General features: G+C 39.6%; 1 protein-coding gene across 1 annotated transcript; it reads right to left on the reverse strand.

The window, feature by feature from the left end:
• Positions 1-22,728, reverse strand: LOC106175379 (uncharacterized). The gene is made up of 3 exons (XM_013557341.2): positions 21,017-22,728; positions 7,169-7,317; positions 1-2,529 (listed from the first exon to the last, which is right to left on the reverse strand). Exons 1-3 carry the CDS (start codon positions 21,396-21,398, stop codon positions 1,738-1,740), a joined length of 1,323 nt encoding a protein of 440 aa, XP_013412795.2. The 5' UTR covers positions 21,399-22,728; the 3' UTR covers positions 1-1,737.
• Between the last annotated feature and the right edge of the window lie 203 nt (positions 22,729-22,931).

A 22,931-nucleotide genomic window follows, 5' to 3' on the forward strand; every position in this document is an offset into this window, starting at 1 on the left:
TCAAGTTCTTCTCAACATTTATTTTCGTTATGATATAAAAATAGACTTCTTATTTCTTTGACATTTACATCTGTGTGCATGCTGAGCTCTACGCAGGGAACTATGTTCATTACTTTGCTCGAAGGATCGTTCATTTACCACGCGTGCTGTCGCCACGTGCATGACGTAACGTGGCAACTAGCCGCATGCACGTGATACCTAACATTGTGCACCTATGTCATTGTGCAACTGTAAAGTGCGTCTCCCACAACAGCTACGTCAAATGTGAAGATTTGAAAGCGACTGTTTTATTTCAAACAACAAAAGCAAAGTTCAACGATGAAGACGCAAGAAACTTTACCAACCAGACAACGGGACACTACAATATTTTGTTCCAAATACCACGCACACGTTACATACAAAACCGTTTTCGTTCTTAATTCGTTCAGATAAAAAATACCAATTGAAAAACAACATTATATTTTTAAAACGTCTCTATAGCTTAGATCACTCATGTGTCTAGTCTGTCGTCAAACATATTTGGCAGTTTCATTTCAGTTCTTCGACATGATAGCAGTGTCAGTCGAATAGCACCAGCAATATGAACTGAAGAAATCTGTTTCAAAGCACTGAAACCTAACAATCTTACCTTGGCTCGCTATATAATTTTGTGATCCAATAATTTTTCATAGACAAGTTGTCCCTTTTATACATAGTTTTATATAGAAACAGGTGTAAAAGCACGATTAAGACGGTTTCTTATTGGCTACATATTAGTCTGATTTTGACATTCAGAATCTATATTTCTTAATGGATGACCGTTTTGCTTATTAACCAACGCAAAAACACGAAGTGCATACAGAATACACAAGAACACGCATTTAAACGCACGTGCCTGTCGCCAGTTGCACCATCTGTTTTTCCTTTACAATTGTCTGAATACAACATGCCTCTTATTCCCAATGAATAAATTAATAAATATAACAATAAATATACTCAATAACTTAATAAATAAAAAGTCAATTACATCATTACTGTAGATTGAGTAAGCTATTGCCAATCTTCGCCTTTGGTTAACATTGCCATTCGGAGAGTCGATATTCCCTTTGATTCAAATCAGAGGGGGGCGGCGGGGTCGACATGGGAGGGTGGAATAACATAAATAATTGACGCAGTTTGACAGAGGTTGGGCGGTGCAATCATCGTAATTAACTGTAACTCGAATTTTGAATTATTTCCATCCCATTAAAACACAAAGCCGTTTCAAAGCCGTGACTTTGTTCCTTTCTACCCATAAACTCTTGTTTGTTATCGATCATGGTATTTCTACCACGTTGTCGGGATTAAGGAGATCGTGGTGTTGGTCTTCTATGTCATGTGCAGTTTAACTGTGGCAGTGACTTATGAGACAACATGAAGAAAAAAGAAATGCGTAATGAAAAGAATCATAGAACCCCCTGCCTGAACCGCTCTTTAAGTTTAAAGAGACCATATCTGATCAAAGGCTCAGCCTAATACAGACATACGCTACTTGCGTACTTAACTCTTTATCCTGTATGTTTTTTATATACAGTGAGCATTTATACACAGTTTTGATTCACAACTTTTGGCTAATCTGCGTCTTATCACATAACAACTACATCATTTCTTCTTAGCGAATGCGGGGGCGCGCAGGGCCCTACTTCGATGATGTCAAACCTTGAGAATCATAAATATTTTACATATGTACACTATAGCATTATTTCTAGTGGTGAAATGTCATCCACTGATAGTCCTGTCTCTGTTTCTATTCTTCCTATGCCTTTTTCCTTTCCTCTTTCGTCGTTTTCTGTGTTTCTTTTTCCTCCTCCGCGTGGATCGAGACTTTGACGTGTCCCCTCCCCCTCCTCCACATGGGATCTCGGAAGGGTTTGTGGGACGAACCGCCTGAAGAGCCGTTCTAGACGCCGCATTTTCACCGACATGCTCTGAAATTGTTTCAGTCTTTTGGTTTTGGCTTTGCAATTTCTCGTTTTGCTTCGCAAGAGACTTGTCATTGCCAGACAGTTCCACAATAAGACTTTCTACGTCTTTTTTGCTATCTTCACTGACAGCCCTAAGGTCTGTTTTCTTTTGACTCTCTTTTTCAGCGCGGTCCCTATTATTTTTATTATCATTATTATTTTTGTCTTTATTATGCTTCTTATTCCTCTTTCTACTTCGCCCACACCCTCGCCGCTTGCGTCTGTTGCACCTTTTGTTGTGTTTACTATGTCTAATATGAGGGGTTTCGGTTGTCACAGTAGCCATCGTACTCCCTACGTAGCCAAACACCCTCTCGTCACCTCCCTTTGGTGCAAAAACATCGTCTAGGGGTTTTTTAATCCACTGGGCGCGGTCTTGTTGACTCAAAGTTTTCCGTCCCGATCTCGGCCTTCCGTTTTTGTTCATAGCAATATACCATCTCTTCCTTCCGCTTGTAGAGTTTGTATAATACTTTTTACTGTAAAACACTTCGTAATGGTGAGGAAGGTACTTGCTATAAAATAAACACTCGTCCGTTCGGTTGATCTGAAAAAAAAAAAAGAAAATAAATTAAATTTCTGCTATATGACATTGTTTATGATTGCACAAAAATATATGTTTGTAAAAAAAAATAGATATCAACAATTATGTTGCGCAGAAGGAAAACTTACATATTAAGTAAGGATCAGAATTTATTTTCGTTTCTTTCAGATGTGGTGAGGCAGTATATGTTATATTGTTTTCTTTATCTCTATCAAGACCACATATAAATCTGCAACTTATTTGCAGTCTGTAAATATGAAATGAATTAAGACAGGAGAGGTCGTTTTTGAAGTTTGCAGCTCCAGACGCGTCGTGGGCCATAATTCATTACGATCAGAAAGCACATCTCTCTGACCTCCAGTTGTAACACACGTAATAATAAACTCGACTTTTGTATCGGAAATAAAGCGAAAACCAAACACCTATCAACATCTAATAAATGGAAGTATTGCTTATTGCATTTCACTCATGTTTTGCTTTTATTCCGGTCACGTTTTATAGGAGATTGGACAATAAAAAGGTCAGATTGCCTACCGATTATGGCTGAAAAAAATACAAAGGTCAATACACTATCTAAAGGCGACATAAAACAGACCGACTTTTTGTTCTTATGGCCTTTTTTTTCGTCAAAAACATTTTCTTTAATAGTCTGGCTAATCTTATTTTTTCGGCCATTTTGAACGTGTCTATAAACAAGTGAATTGATGGGTCTACGAAATTTTAATATTTTAAAATCTGTGACAGCATATTAAAATTCTAAAATTTCACTTTATTGGTTTATGGCACACCATCCAACAAATGACCAAATACGGACGCTGTTCATCCTGATTTTCGGCGGTGGGGGTGGCGGTAGAGGTGGCGAGGGAGAAAAGGGAGGGGGGGGCTATATGGTTCTATTAAGCACTTTCTTTTTCAGCCTTATAGGTCATCTAACTTGACATGGGTTACTGATCCCTTATTTTTTTCTAGCTCGGTTGCATTATGATGATCCGTTTGAAATGTGCGACTTTTATTGTCTAATTACGTCTGATATAGATTTTATACAGTTCTTAACTAGATTAATTATTCTACAATCACTGGAGACTCAATGCTGAATAATGGGCAAAGTTGATTAAATCACTTATGTGCATTCTTTCCTGGTCTGCTGAGACTGGTTAAAGGCGTGTATGAGTTATTAACGGAACAGAAAAGGTTGGCTTTATCTTGGCCCTGAAAACAATGGGATATACAGCAAGTGTTTGATTGAACGTGTATCGAATCAATAGATAACAACAATGTGAGAAGTATTAAATTTTGCTGGGAAATAGACCACTAGTCATCGCCGTGCGCCCACGTCCTTCCTGTTTTAATATCTTGTCCACTTAACAGAAATATTATCACGCTGTTGATAAATCAGCTATTTCGAGTGTCGCCTGGTTAGACCCACAATTCACATTTCTCACTCTCGGCCTACCAGAACAAGAGTTAGGAATTTTCGGCTAACTAGTAAATCTAGATTATTGAAGTGATGCAAATTTTGATCCAAATATATCCTTTTAATAATGTTTCTTTTTATGTTTAGTTTGCCAGTCTATACCCTTTAATTATCTTAGCTCAGAAAGATCCTTTTATGCTACACCAAACACGTGTTTAATACACTAAAAGCCAGCCGGCCCCTGGTCGAACTGGCCTCAGCAATGCCTCTAAAGCTGGCCACAACTTATTATAACTTATTATTTTCACCTGTTTTCTGACTACACACGGTTGTTTATGGAATTATGCGCGCACGTTTATCCCGTGTTCTCACGACGGGGGCTCCCCGTGCACAAGAGGCTGGGGAATACTCAGTGCAAAAGTCAGATCGAAGCATGTAGACGGCCGATAATCCTTAAGTCATGCCTTCGGCACTGCACTGGGCACAAGACTAGCCCCTTCAACAGGCCGATAACTGTAATCAAATATTACCTTTAATAAAACATTTATGTCTTAGCTTGGTCTGGATTTTTTTTTTGTATTTTGCTCCATTTTCTTCTGTAACTTCCCATGAAATAAATTACAAAATAAATAAGTGTGCAACTGCTCCTTTTTTGCATGAGATTGCACTGTCTTTGTGGGAGCCGATTTTAGATAAAATGCTCTGTGAAATTATTGATGGAAGTAACAGTTCAAGTAAAGACAAAAGTTTCCACCTTACCAAGGACAAGCTCATTAAGTCCATAAACAGATCCGGGAAACCGACTAAACGAAAAAAACATCAAAAGTTTCGATTGATTTGTCATGCGTAAGGCAAGGCAAGACTATCACTGTTTCGATATCAAATAATCTTGTAGGCTCCCCCCCTCCCCGGTCCCCCTGATGTTAACATACACCAGGACAGAGGTAAAAAGCTGCGTTTCCTCCTAACTCCCTTTGCCACAATTATATCGTCTGCAGGCAGATTTCCGAACTAATCAGCAATGTTTGTGCAATTTATTTCACTTCAAAGGTTGTTGAAAGATTTACCTTTCCCAAACTGACGTAAAAAGCCTGCGTCTATCTACACAGTCGATTACTTGCATCAAATCCCAATATTTGCTTTACAATTGTTAGACACAACACGTAGATTGGAGGTGTTGGCGATCACGTTGGTGGGACCACAGAAACACTCGTTCTAACTTAATACCACCAGTTCCAGGATTTGTGTAATGAAATTGTTGCTCAATGTCACCGATATGTGATACCTCAAAAATATGGTTTGTTGGATGAATTAATAAAGAACATTTTAGTTCTCTTTACATTTATTAAATTCAGATACTGTAGTCTTTGAAATGAAAAATAAAGGGATGTAAAGTCACGACTTTAAATACAAACTTCTTTAATCTTTGGTGTATTACAAAAGATTTTGTTACTATTGTGACTTGCCAAGAATTCGTAAAAAAAACAAGAAAGCGAAATAACGTTGGAAAATGAAAAAAGGCAAAGGTAAAGGAATTTGCCTAACGGCGGGATATATCACGCATGTTTTCAGATCTTTTAAACAGGAGACAACAAATTGAATCAGAGTTTTCCAGCAAAGCGCCAAAATAGATATCAATCCAGCAAATTATCTTTAAAGCAAGCACCAAACGCGAGCACGGCCTGTTGCCGTCTTTACGCGCGTTGTTGACATGATAGATTAATCTAATTGTTCCTGGCGATATGTTGACGTATCTGGGTGTATTGGTGGACTATCTTTAATCGGCGATCTGTTACGTGACGGAGCTTACCCAACTTTAATGATTCGATCAAATGAAAATTATGTTTCACGTCTTTATCGGTTTCCCATTAACTCTACCTCTACCCTTACGCAATTTTGCCCCCCTTTATTCATCAATAAACACAACACAAACTCAAGGCAGACTTGGCTTATATATTGTGAAATTTTACGAGGTCCTCCATATCTATCGGTGGACGATGGAGGCAACCTGGCTAACCTCCTTATCGCCCTTATCTTGAAGTATCGATATAGGAGTATTGAGACGCCCGCTGAAGACAATGGCCTATCAATACGCAGGCACCAGTGTGATTGGGGCATTCGGTGCAAACTGCTTCAGATAAAGAAGGGATATAATATGTAAAAGCAAACAGCTCGGATGGAGCTTGTGATCTAGTAAGTCAGCTGACGCCAAGGTAACCGCATAGTCCGGATACCTATAAGGTGTGAAATTCATGCCATTGAGAGGGGGAAGGGTGGGGGGAGGGGTGTTCCGCTAGGACATAGTTCATTAGTTATACAACCACATAACAGAACCACACAAACAATACATTGGTGGCAGAGCGCGCCGTTATTGTGGCTTCGTGATGCTATTTAAAGACGAATTATTATGTGACACTACAGTGTGGTAACGAGTACAATTCTTAAGTGGTCGTCCGTGAGTCTGAGCCAGCGGTTCAACCACACCAGTGAGCAACCACAAATAACGATGTCGCACTGGTGAAAAGTTAACCATTTGTTTACAGCGACTCAGCAAGCAGGACACGCCATGACGGCAGGGCGCACGACAACTTGACTGATCACCACCAGGGCAACGTTTAGAGCAGCGTTCCCACCCCTTACCCTTAACAAAACCTCCCTAATCCGAAACGGCGCCTCCAAGTTATACTTTTTCTTCACTAACAGCGCCACGGTGAACTTTTTCCGCTATACATTTGACTTAAATCCGCGATCGCGTTAACTTTCATCTGTGAAAGATCAGATAGCCAACCCCCTGGTCGCAATAACGGAATTTTCTTTCCATTAAGAGAGAAAAAAAAGAGTGACCTTTCAGCGTTCCAGCAGTAAATTAACAGGACAGTTTGATTCTCGTCTCTCTTGTGGGAAGCGAAGTGCAAGGGGTAATCGGGATACCCTCCAAATATCTCAAGGTCATGAGGTTAACTTTATTAACCTGAAAATTCCCAGTGAGTTAAGTATTATGAAGATGTGCCTCTACTGGGACATGTTTTCGATATTGTCACCGCTCAGTGTGACCTGATGCCGCAACACACAATAATTGCACTTCTTTGCCAAAACAATCCAATATGGAGAAGTCGCTCATGTACACGAGAAATTGTTTCTTCAGAGATGTATTTCTAAACCCAATCTTTAAAAAATTCATAAAAGTATAAATAAAGGAAAATTCAAGATAATTCAATCAATACATACCCCTCCGTACAGACGTCCTCTGTTATCCATGCACAGATATCGCGAACTTTTAATCCCCTGTATGCTTAGCACTGTCTGTGCAGGTTTTTTCTTATCGGCTGGCCATTTATATGCCATAGAAGTCAATACTGTGATAAGATTCAATATACCTGAAAAATAACAGAAAAGAAACGTAAGCATGTGTGCATCAGTATGTATCTTTAAAGCGACATTTTTTTTTTTGGAAAAACACTCATGGAGAGACTGCAGTACAAAAAATATATAACTAATATGTTTTTTTAAATAAAGACGTTTGATTTACAATTAAAAGAAAATATTAATACTAAAAAGTGAGACTAATAAATATAAATGAACTCCTTGTTTCATTTAAGCTCATCGTTACTGATGTTAACCCCGACAAGCTGATTAAATGAAGATGATGATGGCAACCAATTTTTCAATACGTTATATTATCTAATCCTCTGAAATACATAGATCAAGACAAGCCAAACGGTAGCTCATTAGGTAGTGATAATGGGTAAAAGAGTGCGAATGAGCGAGCTCAATGCATCCTAGCGAGGGCATGGCACGCGACGAGCACGTTTCCTCGAAAGGCGGTAAAGATCAAAGGTTTCTCATGACCAGGATTAAGTGCTGAACACCCAGGTAAGAACAGGTGGATGTCAGATTGTGTTAACTACTCAGCCACGAGACGCCGTGTGTATTACAACTCTACTGTGGTCAATTTCACTTGTATATTTCACATGACAGATGTGACAGGTGATCAGGGCCAGCGTTGCTTAAAGAGCGATTACGAGCAGATTAAGTCCTTTCCCGTACACACGCTCATTAGAATGACTTAGAGTATATACCCAACACGTTAAACAGTCACGAATGACAGACACATGCAGATTTAATGACTTTGATTTCAGGTATCGTACTTTAAACATCATTGTGTTTTGGAAAAAAAAACTACACAAACAATTAATACATAAAACAGAATAAAGATGGATAAACAGTTCCTTTACACCGCTCCAATCGACATATTAAAACCCAGGCAAAATGTTGCGTGTCACGGTTGTGGCTGTGATGACACAGTTTATTGCAAGGATTAAAGTCCAGCTGAACGCTAGTGGTGACTTTATTGGTGTGAATTATCCTTCAGCATCAGGTGTTCACCCACGTCTACCACGCCATTGAGGACGTTGTGTCATGGCGTTATCTATGCAGGAGGCAAAGTGCGAAATAACTAGCGGTTGTGTAAGGTTTAAAATATACGCCTCCACACCTTGAAATTAACCCGTATCATCAACTGATATTGAAACTATGTTTCTCTTGTTATGGGCAGGTGTCATATTAATATGGCAACTTAATAAGTTAGAGAGGTGGCAGTAGGCATCATTTCAGATGATTGTAAGTGAACTGCTAATTCATCACTTAATCAATAGGACAATAAATTAATACAATCAATCAATTGGTCGATCACTTAATTGATTCTATCTCTGATAAATATTATTCTTTGGCGTAAATTAGCTTTTCCGAAATGAAGCTTTTTTTTCAATGTGGTAATTGACCGTGGAGAGGGCCATCAAAAAGATGTTCTTGCGAAATCCAACAAGCTTTTATCTTCCTAAAATCACCATTTTAGTAACCCAAGATCTCTTCGCTGCTTTTGATTGCTAAATGTTGTTTATTAACAAGCGCGCACCTGCCATATAAGCCGGCAGTTCTCAACTTCTCCTGGATTCCACTTCAATACAGTCCTGCTTTGTATACCTAAAGCCTGCACCAGCGAACTAGGCACGCGCGCGTTCGCCCTTGACTTTATGTAAAAGATTACACAAAACTTGTAAGAGTGCGGAAATAACCGTTAAAACAACATACAAAACTGCTTAGCTAACATCGAGGTGCCTTGGACACTTTAGTAAACGGTCAAGGGTGGTCAAGTTTAGGCCGAACGCTGGTCAGAGGGTATAACGCTGGTCTAGACTGGTAGTGCCTCTTGACCATTTGCACACAGGCAGGTAATTTTTTTTAAACAGAAGGTACCATATTGGTTGCTGCAGACTGCGGTGTGAAGAACATTAAATCGGTCAGTGGTGAACTTGGGTGCACTGAATTAGTAACCGTACTTGAATAAAGCTCACAAACAAGTATTTTTTTTTCTCAAAAATCAAAACAGCAAGACAAATCATGTCTGTTTACGTATTACCAGTTACAATTATTTTTTCCCTCTTCTCCAGACATTTACCCAAATGCACTTTCATTTGTTTAACATACATAACTTGAACTTTTTTCTCGGGTCGTCCTGTCACCGACGGCTTATGATATTAATACTCGCATACAGCATGAAATTCCCAAAACCGAGGTCTGACATGTTGACCGATACTCCCTTCCCGCCGGGGTTTTTGACAGAAGACGAAGAAATAAGTAGATTGAGATCTTCCGAATACTCCGTCATTAGTCATATTTATCACATACCCTGGTGTCCCGAAGGCAAAATATGTTCTAAAATTTAAAGCACACCGACGTATAGATTAGAATATGGTTTCATTTATGTGTGTGTATGTGAGAGAAACAGAGAGAGAGAGAGTATGAACAAGGGAATATCTGTGAGGGCAAAAGACAAAATAAAAATGTAACACCAAGCTGAAATAGATTCCAGACCAGAATAAGAACTTTTTGGAAACCTGAGATAGCCCATAATATGCGATAAGTCTGCACTAGCTCCCACCTCTTCACTTTCCACGCGTGCTTGTGACCGATCACACAACAAAGCTGAAAAGTGATGCCTTTTCTTACTCAAAATGTTTGGCACCTTACAAGCGCTAGGTAATTTGATAAGATGGTAAGATTAACAGCATTTCTTAGGCATGTTTTAAGTTTTGTTAAAGCTTCAAATCGTGTGCAAATGAAATTACTTTTTTGTCTAGAAAATGCCAAAAATCTGGTCTCTTTCGCAGTCCAGCTCGTTGGCGCGTGCGTGCGATATCATAGGTCACTCGGTGCGTCATCCAAAAGTGCAAATTGCTAATCACGCGTTATTGATTCAAGGAAATGTCCAGGTGAAAACGTCAACAATAGGCAAACGACTTAAAAAGTTCTCTAATTTACAACACACAAAGACAACTGAAACTTCAGACTTAAAAAATTAGTCTTAAAAAAAGCAAACGAAAACTGCAACAAGCCACATTTTTTTCAAAACATGTTCCAAAAAGCGAAGAACCCATTTTTCATTTGTTTCACCGCGTCGGTTGCTTTTCTACCTCATTCCCTGAAGGCTGAAGCATTTAAAAACCCATTCCGCTGTGGTTGGTTGGCCCTACAAGATGGAGGGGCGGCCCAGGTCGCTGCAAATATGTTGCTGCTTCCGTTAAGATCTGTCATCAGGTTTCTCACCCAACGGTTTTCTCTAATGTTTCTACATAAATTGTCACTGAAACTGATCCTCGTACATCGCCTGCCGAGTATGCGATATCACAGAGGTCGGGAAACCACTTGACTAAGTAGAGGAATCACGCTTTCACCGAGAAACTTTCTGAAATGCAGCCAAGACTATAGAAATAATGTTTTAATCTCCTAATGCACGTAGTAAGGGCTCATTCCGAATGAAATTATCGTTGCAAATCCTCGGGGACTCTTGCCGAATGCAATCAAATTAACAGATTAACAAGCCTCCTCTTGTTTGCAACGTACTCGTATAATCATAAGCTTTTTTGTATTGTACTCAACGCCAAGAAGAGGCCTGTTATTCTGCTTATCTAATTGCATTCAGCAAGAGTCCCCACGGAGTTGGATCGATCTACGTAGAACGATAATTTCATTGGGAACGGGCCCTAAGGCTCGCAAGGCGTTGCACAAAAATCACCTTGTCTGATCTCCCTTGAAAGGGTTTGGGTTATGTCTAGAAATTTGAAAACTTTTTCTTAAATAATATATCGATCCAAGCTCACCACACGAACAAATTAGACATATCATTTGCTACGCTTTCCAGGCTGTTTGCGACTGTCGAAAATGGGGCACACTAGACCCTAACATACAGCTGACGGGCAAGGCGGGGCAGTCGGCCGGGTGACAGGACTCCAAAAATCAGGAACCTTTTCACTCCAGGCACTTTTTCCAGCCGCTCTAATAACTTATCTTCATCTCTAGACTCCTGCCACAGTAAATTAAAATTCTGACACGTTTTATCATTTTCTGAAATCGTTTCTCAGTTTCTTCTTTTTTCATTCGAAGGTTATGTGTCGAAACAGGAAGTAATCCAAACAAGCCAGTTGAAACAAAAGTTTAGAAAATTAAATAGGAGAAGAAAACATTTCTTTCTTACCTCAGAATTTTTTGAGGTTGGTCTTCAAATAAATGAAACCAGTTCTTTAGAAAATATATTGGGAAAATAATTAAAGATAAATGGCAAAAATTAAACTACTATAGGATAAAAGCGAATGTCCAGCACATTAAAGTGTCATATAAGTCCGAATCACTGGTATTGTAACTCTAATTTAATGTTATGAAAATGATATCACAATTATTCAACTTAACACAAATTTACTGTTTATACTGTATTACACATAAATCTCACAAACTATAGACCAACCATCGCTTCTTAGCATGATTAGATAATTTATGAGAGGCACGATACAATACGCCTAAATGGAGCGCAGAGAAATCTTCAATGGTGTGCACTGACTTGGACTTGCTGGATAGCGAGTATTGCATGGGCAAGAGAGCGCAGTCCTATTGGGCATTTGTAGGGACCTTGTACGCAAGATTCCAGTCTGCATGGTTTGTGCCATCTCTTTACGCATCAATATTGAACAGTCAACTTAATCAATTTTTGAGCAATTCACATTTCCTTGACAGATAAAGGAATTCCTTTCCTGAATCCATTTACAATTTTATTTTCTGTTTAACCAAATATAATTAGTTATATGTAAAAAAGAGATGTCCCTTCCATCGATAAAATTCACTACGCAAATTTTAAAAGCCACTTGTTGAAAAATTACAAATTTGTCATACAGTGAACGGTATTCCTCGCTTTGGAACCCAACCAAAACTTGGTACTTAAATGGGATTACACGTTATTCCGTGTATCTAACTTCTTGGTGTATGCTTCACTAGGCCCTGGTATCTCATACAATACTTATATCTTTAGTAAGACTTTAGACAAAGTTATGACAAGCATATCTTGGGGAGTATACACTTTAATCTGGCTCTGAACAAGCTTCTTAGTGCTCTTATCGTGTTGAATAAACTCTCATATGAAGTTCTTGCAAAATGGATCCGCATAAACCGATCGATGAAAAGACCTGTAAAGTAGGGGTCGTCTTTCTTTCACTGGATATGGTGTTTTCTTCCATTCACAAGTTTCCCTGTCTAGATTTTCCTTGTTAAATATTGCAACGAAATTTGAGCAAAATGTGTACCAAGATGTTTGATATTAATGCCATCTGTGTTTTAACGTTCATGAACTGGATGTCAGATTAAGGGTTGTCAAAGGGAAGTATTGGAATTCATCTTTCCCCAGCGTCAATCACAAGGATGCAATAAATACAAAGACGGGTCAAATTTCTGAGTCGTATACCCAACAGCTTCAAATACAATATTCTAAAATGCACAGACTTTCCCCACTTATGTTTAAACGAAAACGTGGATTGCACGACTATTTCTAATAATATTGCCAACCCAATAGAAACCTCTCCAACACATACACGCACAATTAGTAGTTACAACTATCGTCTTTCTCTTACGAACCTGATTTTACTAAAGAGCTTGAGACCCCACACGTTCAAATAGTTGCACGTGTGTGACGCCACGGCACGCAGCCGCTTGTTGGTCTAACATTCGATTGCCGCTTTGAACATTTTGAAACATCAGTTACGGAATTACAACTGTTGTGTCTGCTAAAGTGCAATACCGTTAAGGGGTTAACATAATATCAGTCAGGGCCGTTTTTTATTAAGCGGGTGCGTTAATAGTTCACGGCATCAAGACGCTTGCGAAATAATATAGTTGCAGTTATAAGAAAGTGAACGCGGGGTAAAAATAAAAGCCGGCGATGGTTAATTGACCACAGGTTCAAAACAACTTTGTCAAGAAAGCCGCTTCAAAAAGAAACACTTTAAAAACTTTGCGAATGTGTACTAAAATAATCTTCCGAAAACAAAACTCCACAAAAGATTTCAAAGCCGCCAAAGCGCATTAAAAGCGAACAGCCCTGATTATTTTCCTATTAAGTTTTTGAAGTGACTGGGCTCGCCCTCTGTCATCGTCGAATCAAAAGTTGTACGGCCTTCAATTACCAATGTGTTGGTTGTCAGAATAGCACTTTTTATGGTTATTTTGACACCCTCTTATCAATAATTTGGACTTTATCTCAATTGAGACGCATGATAATTGGCCAAATTAACACTCGAGGAGAGCCAGCTAGACGTCGCTAGTACTTTGACAATGGAGCTCTCCCCCAGACTATAGCAACGCCTTAGTAAATTGATGTCAGGAACGAAGAGTTCGTAGGCAAGGAGAACAAGGTGAACACAGTGCTAATTCATATTACTTGGTCAGGTTGATGATCGTAATTACACCAAGAAGATTTATCTCTGCTTTGATATTCTGTAATAAATCAACCCATGGTTAGAAAAAATACAATTTCTTTTTTTTTACTTAAACATTTTTTCATATCTTTTGACAAGTGCCTTCAGATTGTTAACAATTTTCAGTTGAATGTTTTGTCTGTCTGTCTGTCTGTCTGCACACAATCGAACACAGCGTAGTAGGACTAATGTTGTAGGAGGATTCAGAACATAAAAGTGGATATTGTCGGTTACATTACATCAGCACGGGGTGCAAAAGGCAACTCCATTATTATCATATTATCAGACTCTTGCAAAGCGTTCCAGACGATTAAGGGAAGCGGCGAGTATCATGTGTTACTCTGCCACTATCCTATCTTCATAATCGATTTTTTCAACTGTCGGAAGCCTCTCCGCTTTCAACTAGGAAGTGTCTACTGGGGATTGAACGCACATGGGTTTCCCTCGCATGAGGCAAAACCCTCAGACTATGTTTTCATTACATGTTCGTCACGCTACATTAAAACATAGATCCGTGACGCAGAAGACAACTTTGTTAAGTCAAAACGTGACACACGATCCGGCTTCAAATGCCTGAAGTGAAATAAGGTCGTCAAATCCGCCATAGAAAATCCACTTCATAAATTCTAGGAGTCGAAGTGCATGTCCTTATCTCATTTAAGTGTCTTCAGAATCCATAAATGCATGCGCGTCAAATTATTCAACAAGGTTAATTAGTTTATGTGAACAAATATCAATTTCTTTCTCTAATTTACATAAAATCAAGCACTGCCAAGGACACATCGTGAGTCGGTTATAAGGATGCGCATAATGATACAGACGTGGTTTGCATATGTATATCTATATTATCCTACTGCTTTACTGTCAGAATCGATTATTTTCAAATTTGATATAGAGAGACACGACAACGGACTATCACGCCGGTTCTTTACTATATAGTCCGCTCTCTAGACCTCTTACATTGATTCATGGTTCTGATTTGGATGTAGATACCATTCGTTTTTCTGCAACAATATCTAATTCTAAAAGCTGCCAGTGCTGTTCGTGTGCTACATGTACTTCCTATCTAAATTAATGGGCGGATGCAAAAATGCTTGCAAAGTGCACTGCTTGTGAGATGTTATATAACACGTTCTTATTGAATATTCACCGGGGCTATATTTTTTCACGGAAAAATTTAATTGAATTTTCACCTGTGCCACACATCTATTAGTCGTGTAATATCTAACGTGTCATTTCCGACAGCATTTGTATTATGACAGCGTACCATCACTGGCTACGTGTGTGAACTATGTCATTATAGAGGGTGAATGTACACAATGTATGGAATTAGAGGTTTGCAGGTGAGAGTTACGAGTTGGCCTGGCCAGCCCATTAGTTCCCACCTATTTGGAAGTGATTTATCTTCCCGGGGTTAATCTTCATACCTCACCACAGGGAAGTAACGCTAAATCACGCTGTCTGAGTAATTGACGATGTTCCTTGGAATGATATAACGAGACTAGAACAAGAAGCAGCTAATGAAGATGCACCTACTCACTCCCCAGAGCAGCCCTCTCCTCTCTCTCTCTCTCTCTCTCATCATGCGCGCAGTATAAAACATGAAATTCATTTTTACATCCAGTTTGAAATTTTAGTCATCTGCATACTCTACAATCACTTCACATCTTTAAAATATTGTTTCATTTATTTTACTTCTTTCATTATTATACCTTCAGTTTATATATATATATATATATATATATATATATATATATATATATATATATCCTGAAATATGCAAAGTCTACACAGTTTCCCAAAGGCAAGGAAATAACTCTCTCCCAGCCCATACTTCCCCGCAAGACTTACCCGCTTGCAAGACAAAAGACATCTCCAACACAAATGGTGATGTACAGCACTTTACCCCACGCCCATCTTTTGATGGTTTATTTCAACAGAGATGAGAGATACCGTCCACAGATGTTATCACAACGATGAAACTACTGTCTTAATTTCAGGTAGAGTGTACGTACGACCCCCCTCCCCATTCATTACTATCATCATCAACAGAGCCCTAATCACCTCTGGTCAGTTGTTATTAACTCCTAGTTCGGACATCATTGGTGCAGTTCAATGTGTATCTGTTGGTGTGGACAATTTGAAGTATTCACACAATAAAGTACGGGTTGGAAGTCTGTTATACTTTCAGCTTTATAAGTGTAAATGACATTTACATATATATTAACAGGAACCCGAATTAATTACCGCGCTAATTTAATAGTCCACTTCAACAAGCGTCTTTTATTGAAAATTGGTTTCGAAATTAATTAGAGGGAGTTTCCGAGGCTGACAATGAGCCTTATTATAGGGTGGGACCCTGTCATCCCTGGGCTACATCTACATTGTCCTATTGAAAGTCACAAATAAACCACAGGTATTCGTTTCCTTTTGAAAATGTTCTTGGTGACGAAAAATTAAATTCGTGATTTTAAAATTATTTTTCACCTTATAATGGTATGTTATGTTAGTCATCCAGTCGTTTCATTTCACACTACATTACACGTATGTTGTTAATAAAATATATCTACTGCTGTAATAAGTGCACTGAAATATGTTTAAATATTAATTTTCGTATATTCCAGGTTATATGTATAATCTTACAATAAAAAAATCCAGTAATATAAAGATATTACAACGGAATCTCATTCTAGTTATTGATTGCGTCCGGGTGTAAATTAAGTTTGATTTTTATCAGAGCCAAACCAAGTACTTTGCATTATTTAAACAGCAAAGAGGAGCGTTTTACGGCTTCCAAACAAAGTTAATGTTGTGAAAGGTGACAATTGTTTGTAATTACAATTAGCCTTCGAGAGATAAAGGAAGCGTTATTTGATGTTATCTCAGGTAATGACACGGTACAGTTCGACCCATTCTTTGCGCATACCGTGATTGCAATTATGCCGCAATTTACACGGGCCCACCTATTTTTTCTGGTATTTTGGTTATGTTTGAAGACAGGAAGATGTGCCTGGTCCAAGACGAAGCCCCAGGCAGGACGACAGACCCCGGTCATGTGACAGATGGGGGGTTGCGTGACGGGAGAACTGGCCCGTGTCGGTAACATGCGGTGATAACCTGCCGTCACGCACTTGTTCACCGGCACTCACATTTCCCTTCTTTTTTTCTTTTTTTCTCTATTCCACCTACAGCCTCCCCCAGTGTACCCACGTACTGTATAAAAAGTAACTTTTCTTGTTCTGCTTGTGCATAAAAGAAAAGACAATGTTTATAAAAAACAAACAAAAATTCTGTCACATATTTTTGCTATCTGTATTTTGGCCCATTAAATCACTTTTTAGTCCCTATCCTCCTGTACCCACTTTTTCATTCAGTTTGATTCAAAATTAACTTCATTTGACGTTCCCTAAATGTTTGCGCCTGATATTTTTATTAAGTTTTCAAAATGAAAAACGAATGCTGTACCCGTGCTTTTGGACTGATGCAACATAATTCTACATAACTCATAGAACATTTCTTAGCTTCGTGTCTATTTCAACAAGTGTTGAGGGGGGGCACTTTCACTCATCCTTAGAGAAAATTAATGAAAGATATAGTTGCAATGGAATACAAATGCAAAACATTATCAAAGTGTCTCCCAAGGTCTTTCTCCATCACTTCCCCGCAGTAGTGTCACCTGGGTGATAACAGTTTTAACAGACACATCCATCAAAGCGTTCCTCCCAACAGCCTTAAGTTTTTTCCTTTTATCTGTTGGACACTTCACATTGCCTCATCTTTTAAGCCTGGGCGTGAAGTCTGCGGTGCCCCCAGGGCATTTAAATATAAACCTACGACTTAAATAGTACTTCCTTAAAATGTATCAATTTCACTCTTCACGTGGATCATTCCTTCTCCAATTCGACAGTAATTACAACAAAAAGTAGTAATAACAAACAAATAAGTTAATAATGTCATCATGTCAATGAAAAAAACTGCAGCACGTATTCAAATATGACTAACGTTTACAAGATCTAACCAACCCATTGCGTCCTATGACGTTTAGTAATCAAATTGCTGCTATCGGTAATAGAGAGATATTTCTAACAAGTATGATAAGGAGATATATATCGTTATTGTGCAGTATCATTCAGCAACGTCTCGAGATCTCGTGTTCCTATGGCCAACTACAATAGATCGATGACACATGCTCTTACTTCATTGATACTAATTCTAGCATACAATACATATTATTAGTAATTATGTTGCTGTTGATAATACAAACTCGTGATTTTTTTTTCACTTTTGCACCCCACTTTGTCGGCCCCCTTTAATATTGCCACCTAAATTAGACAAGTTTATTTAAACCGTTCGACTTAACGAACTCGCACCCAAGCCCTTCCCCTCTGTCTTTATATAGCTATTGCATTTCAAACTCTCCCCCTCTTCCGTGTCGTGTTATTTCTGTGGTTCTCACTGATAGACGGATTGATTGATTCATGAGGCTATGAAATGGCTATCAAAGTAAAAGAAACACACACAATAATTACTACTAATAGTTGTGTGTTATTGTAATGTCAATGCGAGAGCCCAAGTGCAAACTATGAAAGGAAGGGCGGTCGCAATAGCCCCATCTGCAGATCAATATTTTTAGGGGCTCAATTTTTATGACCACTTTGGAACCTCTTAAACGTTCTGCGACAGAGTTGGGTAGTTATATGTTCTACTGACCGTGTTTAAATTTACTCGGCGGCTTTTTAGCATTGAACTGACTGCAAAACTTCACCAAGCGCACGAGACATGTAAAAGGGGGTAGATATTACAAGGGACATTGGAGCTGTGTGTTAATTTGTCACTGATCGGGGCGTTTGATCCTTGTTATTATATTTGTTTCTCCAGTGATAACAATAATGATTAGGTCTATACCAGATCCCCCGAGTGACCACTTAAATAAAGCAGTACTTAAATATTGTTTAAACATATAAATAAGAGCGAGTTGACACGGGACCTTTCGCTCTTTGCAAATTACAGGTAAATGCCTGTAAAATCAACACTAGGTTATTTGTCAGTCCTTGGGTAAATGTCTCGATAATTGTATCGAGATCTAAAGAACTGGCAGCGAATTCTACACCAATTCCTCCAAGCTCAACACATAAAAGAGGACTAAGACACCCCTTGAAAAGCACCCCTGAACCGCCGGGAGTGTTAAGTCAGCGCTCTCGGGGATTTCGTGGCCGGGGACTTCCCTGTTCTAGAGTGCGTATATATATATATTTCATGTATAAGCACCGCTGTGTTATCGCGTTACCGTTACCTTGTGTCAAATATAGGCGTCCCCATGACCCAAGTATGTACACAAATACCGCCAGTTCAGGCTGCGACCTGCTCGTGATGATAAATCTCAATTAAAGATTTTACGCTGTTCGGTTAAACTACCCGTTCAACAAAGTTATAAATGACTAATCATTTTTATTAATTAGGATTTATTCGCGACAGGCGATTTGGACCAAATGTTTCCGACATGTACATGCAGCCATTGCCTTTTGTCCTAAGCTGCAGTTAAGACTCACTGCATGCCATAGCACAAAGTTACATGCTGTAGATCGACGTTCACTGCTTATATTGTCACTATTTTTGTCACTGTGGATTTCGTGTGGTTGTCAAGTAGCTGAGGGAAGACGTTCACAGCCCGTCGATCTCACGTTTTGCCGTTACCGACGGTTATCTTTTCTTGCAGCTCCTTAGCTCATTGCCTAGACGCACGCTTCAGGAACAGTGCTAACGTGGCGTGAAATCAACAATAATGTCAGTTTCACATGCAACAGTCGATTACACCGAGTTTTCACTGATATCAGACTTATCTGTATTGCATACTGCACCAGTGAACGATGATGTGCAAGGTGGTTTTACCACGCGAGTTCACTGATACAATAAACCCGCGTGCACAGTGGATACAGCATCGTGATAAAAGCATACTTTGGCTACAGATCCAATCCTTACAACTCATTAAGGAAATTTACCTCTTCAGACAGTCGCTCACACGGAAGAAAATCTTTAAATCTAGTCTTCATTTTAAAAATTCATATACTTCATTATGTCGCTGCATAAGCAACTTCTGAATGGGAGCATTGATCTACAATTGGCTGTAATGATCCCATAGTCTTGTTATTATACAAAAGATAAAACTTGCCTTCTTTGCAGATTATCGAAAAGTTGTCGTAATGATATGGCAAATTAAGTTACTATTTGTCAACCTGTTGTTTTAACGATGAACCCACGTTGTCGATAGGATCGATTGGACACATTCAGAACTGTTTTGTCGTAACTTATATCGGCTGAAACACCGACTCTAACAGCTCTCCCGCATCCCTCGCGTTAAAAATGCTACAACCATGCTGCTTTTACATACTCATTCAGAACAGGACGGCCCAGTACTAAACACGTTTTCGTAATGTAGTCAAGATGCTCGTGGTGTACCACGAATGCTCGGTCAAAATACTGGAACGTGCCACCTTCGATGAATTACAGATATAACCCCATTTTTTCAAACAAAAATAGAAAAATTGCGGAGAGCGTTTACGTCAATCTGTCTCGCCTTCTTCACGTTACACTAAACAAGTTTTCCCACCATTTGTGTTAGGAATTATCATTTCTATGCGATCTACAATTCTTCTTCACAAAAAAATTGTGGAAGACATCCCCTACGTTATAACGTTGGTAGACATGATAGCCCATGTAGCCGTCAGAGTCATTTAGCTCTGACAAGGCTATTGAGCATACTACACAGCGGGCTAGCATACTGAAGATGACACGCTGGCCCCGTGTGCGGCGGTCTGGCAGGTGAGAAATAAATAGATCGAAAATTAAAACTGAAAGTGCTGACAGCAGAACGAGCCATCAGCACCTTGTAACACGGGCCATGTTTCATGCAACACATCCTCACAGACGGAAACCGTGATGATCGAAATCTACCCTTAGACTAATGGGAGGGGGGAAATAACCCAAAGGAGGTTATATTCCCATAACCTCCCCTATATAACTTGCTGATGTATCTTTGATAGTGATAGAATCTGAAACGTCCATGCCCCATGTATTGACGTGTTTGTAATCTCGCGGGTGTTTTAAGGTGACTTAAAGTTACGTTTAATGTCTACAGTGTCTTTATCGAGGGTTCGAAGTCGACCTAGAGAGAACAGTACTATCTGCGATGGGGGTGTGACTTCGACCTATTCAAGCAGTGTTGACAATAAAAACAGTATAAGATAAAAACTGAATGAGCTATAGAATAAAATCCACCTACCGTATGGCGAGTTCTCTGCTGTGTTCGTACCGTTCACGGTACCGTCAGGCCAGATTTGTAAAATCCTTTCTGTTTTGCTAAAAAACTTTACTTTTCTTTTCACATGTCCTTGAAATAAACTCCTCTCTTCTCGCCGAGACTGTCTGAGTAATTTTTTCCGATGCTCTCGTCTTCGCTTCTTATAATCCGATGTCCTAGTATAATATCTTGCGTTCGGCTCATCATTTAAATCCCACTTCAAACCCGCTGCCATTTCGGCGTTCAAGCGGGGGTTCAGCGTTTCTTTACTCACCGCCGCTGCCGCCGCCACGGATGTAAAGGTAGGGAGAACGGTACTGGTGACGATGCTGTTAGCGGCAGCCGGTAGCAGCGCCCCGTTCATGACGTGACCCTGTAGACGGAATGGTGAAGGCTGAAAAGTCCACAAGTCCTATAGGATTGTGTTGAGACTTCGATAAATCTCTACTTGGCTCAGGTTCAAATTTTACATGGGACCCCAGACAACTAGCCCGTACAGTTGACCGTAGTTAAGAGAAATATACGTACACTGTGCTGATAGCATTCAAATCTAAAACAACCAATATCCATTCTATCGTCTTAGGCTGGAAGTTACTTGAAAAAGGCCCGTCTGCTGGCTGTGACTGTTCAACTATTGTGCTAAACCGGCCGTGATTGCATGGTTAAAGCCTAGAGCACATTTGACAGTTGTGTCTCCACGCGCTGTCCGACTCGGAACACCCCCTTCCGATTCCAGTGTGGTGGGTGAGAGCGGCACAGCAGCTATTAAGGCCACGTTAAACCGCAATTATGTCTTTGTAGTAGTATAATCCTCTGGAAGTCCCTCCTTGCCGCAGTCTCCCAGAGTACAAAACTGAAGGTAAAAGGTGCCAATCAGGCAACTTGTAGGGCTCGGGAGTAATAAACCATCCTCCTCAACCAAATTATGTTACTGCAGCGTATGTTTCCACATGATCACATTGTACTTTAATAATAGTGTAGGGAGATAACAGATAATAGCCACAAAGGGGCCGCCCCGCAATATCGGCGTATTTTGCACAAGCATTTAACTAATATATCTCCGTTGAATTTCGTCGAAATAAATGACAGATCAATTACCTGTGGTCGGAATAGCGACGTTTAGTTTCTACGTTAAAGCGAGCGTATCTCTCTCGGCGGCGTTTCACTAGTGACTGACAATCGAAATCCCCAGATTCTATTTTAGGTTGTTAATACCTGTCCGTATCTGACGTCACCCCAAGTCATGCGCTCTCCCTTTTAGTCCAGCTAGCGCCACACATTAAGTAGATTTACCTCTGTGTACATCAGGAGGGGAGTAAGCAGCCCGTGTTAACTCTATGCAGTCGTGTAGACGAATAGTACGGTGCACTGGGTAGTCGGCTCATATGGTTTTCATCACGGGAGCGACTGCGAGGCCAGGTCGCTGCGAAAATGACCTTCTGTAAGGAATAAAGTAAAAATATTATTTTTGATTCGCGTAATGAAAGGCGCACCGCCTCTCTTCCAACAACACTATAGTACACGTCTTCGGCGGCAATCGTTCTTGATATTACTAGCACTATAATTGGTCCGCGCCCTCTAAGATCGATATATAAATAATCCCCATGATTTGATAGTGACTGTATAAACTTGCTAATTGTCTAAAATGATTCGCCGAGCACAATCAATGAGTTCTGCACTAAATTATCCTCTCCTCTCTGAGAAAACAAGCCCACACTATGTCTTTATGTTCACCAGACTGACCGCCTTATGATTATAGGTCTTTAACATTAGCGGCACTCTAACCGGCTTTAAAAAACTTAAAGGGTGGTCTACCTTCAGTGAGAAGCTGTTGTTCAATGCAATGTGATTTCAACGTGCACTGTCTTAAAGTGAGATATAAATAACTCAGATATGC

Source organism: Lingula anatina, chromosome 3 (genome assembly GCF_051362555.1).
Source record: "Lingula anatina isolate TDL-2025a chromosome 3, LinAna3.0, whole genome shotgun sequence".
NCBI classification, from domain to species: domain Eukaryota; kingdom Metazoa; phylum Brachiopoda; class Lingulata; order Lingulida; family Lingulidae; genus Lingula; species Lingula anatina.

Excerpts from the sequence above, each read along its gene's own strand:
- LOC106175379 (XM_013557341.2), bottom strand. The coding sequence starts at position 21,398 with ATGAACGGGGCGCTGCTACCGGCTGCCGCTAACAGCATCGTCACCAGT. Across the intron at positions 7,318-21,016 it reads AGCAGAGAACTCGCCATACG|GTATATTGAATCTTATCACA; the intron begins GTAGGTGGATTT and ends GTTATTTTTCAG. Across the intron at positions 2,530-7,168 it reads GAGGACGTCTGTACGGAGGG|ATCAACCGAACGGACGAGTG; the intron begins GTATGTATTGAT and ends TTTTTTTTTCAG.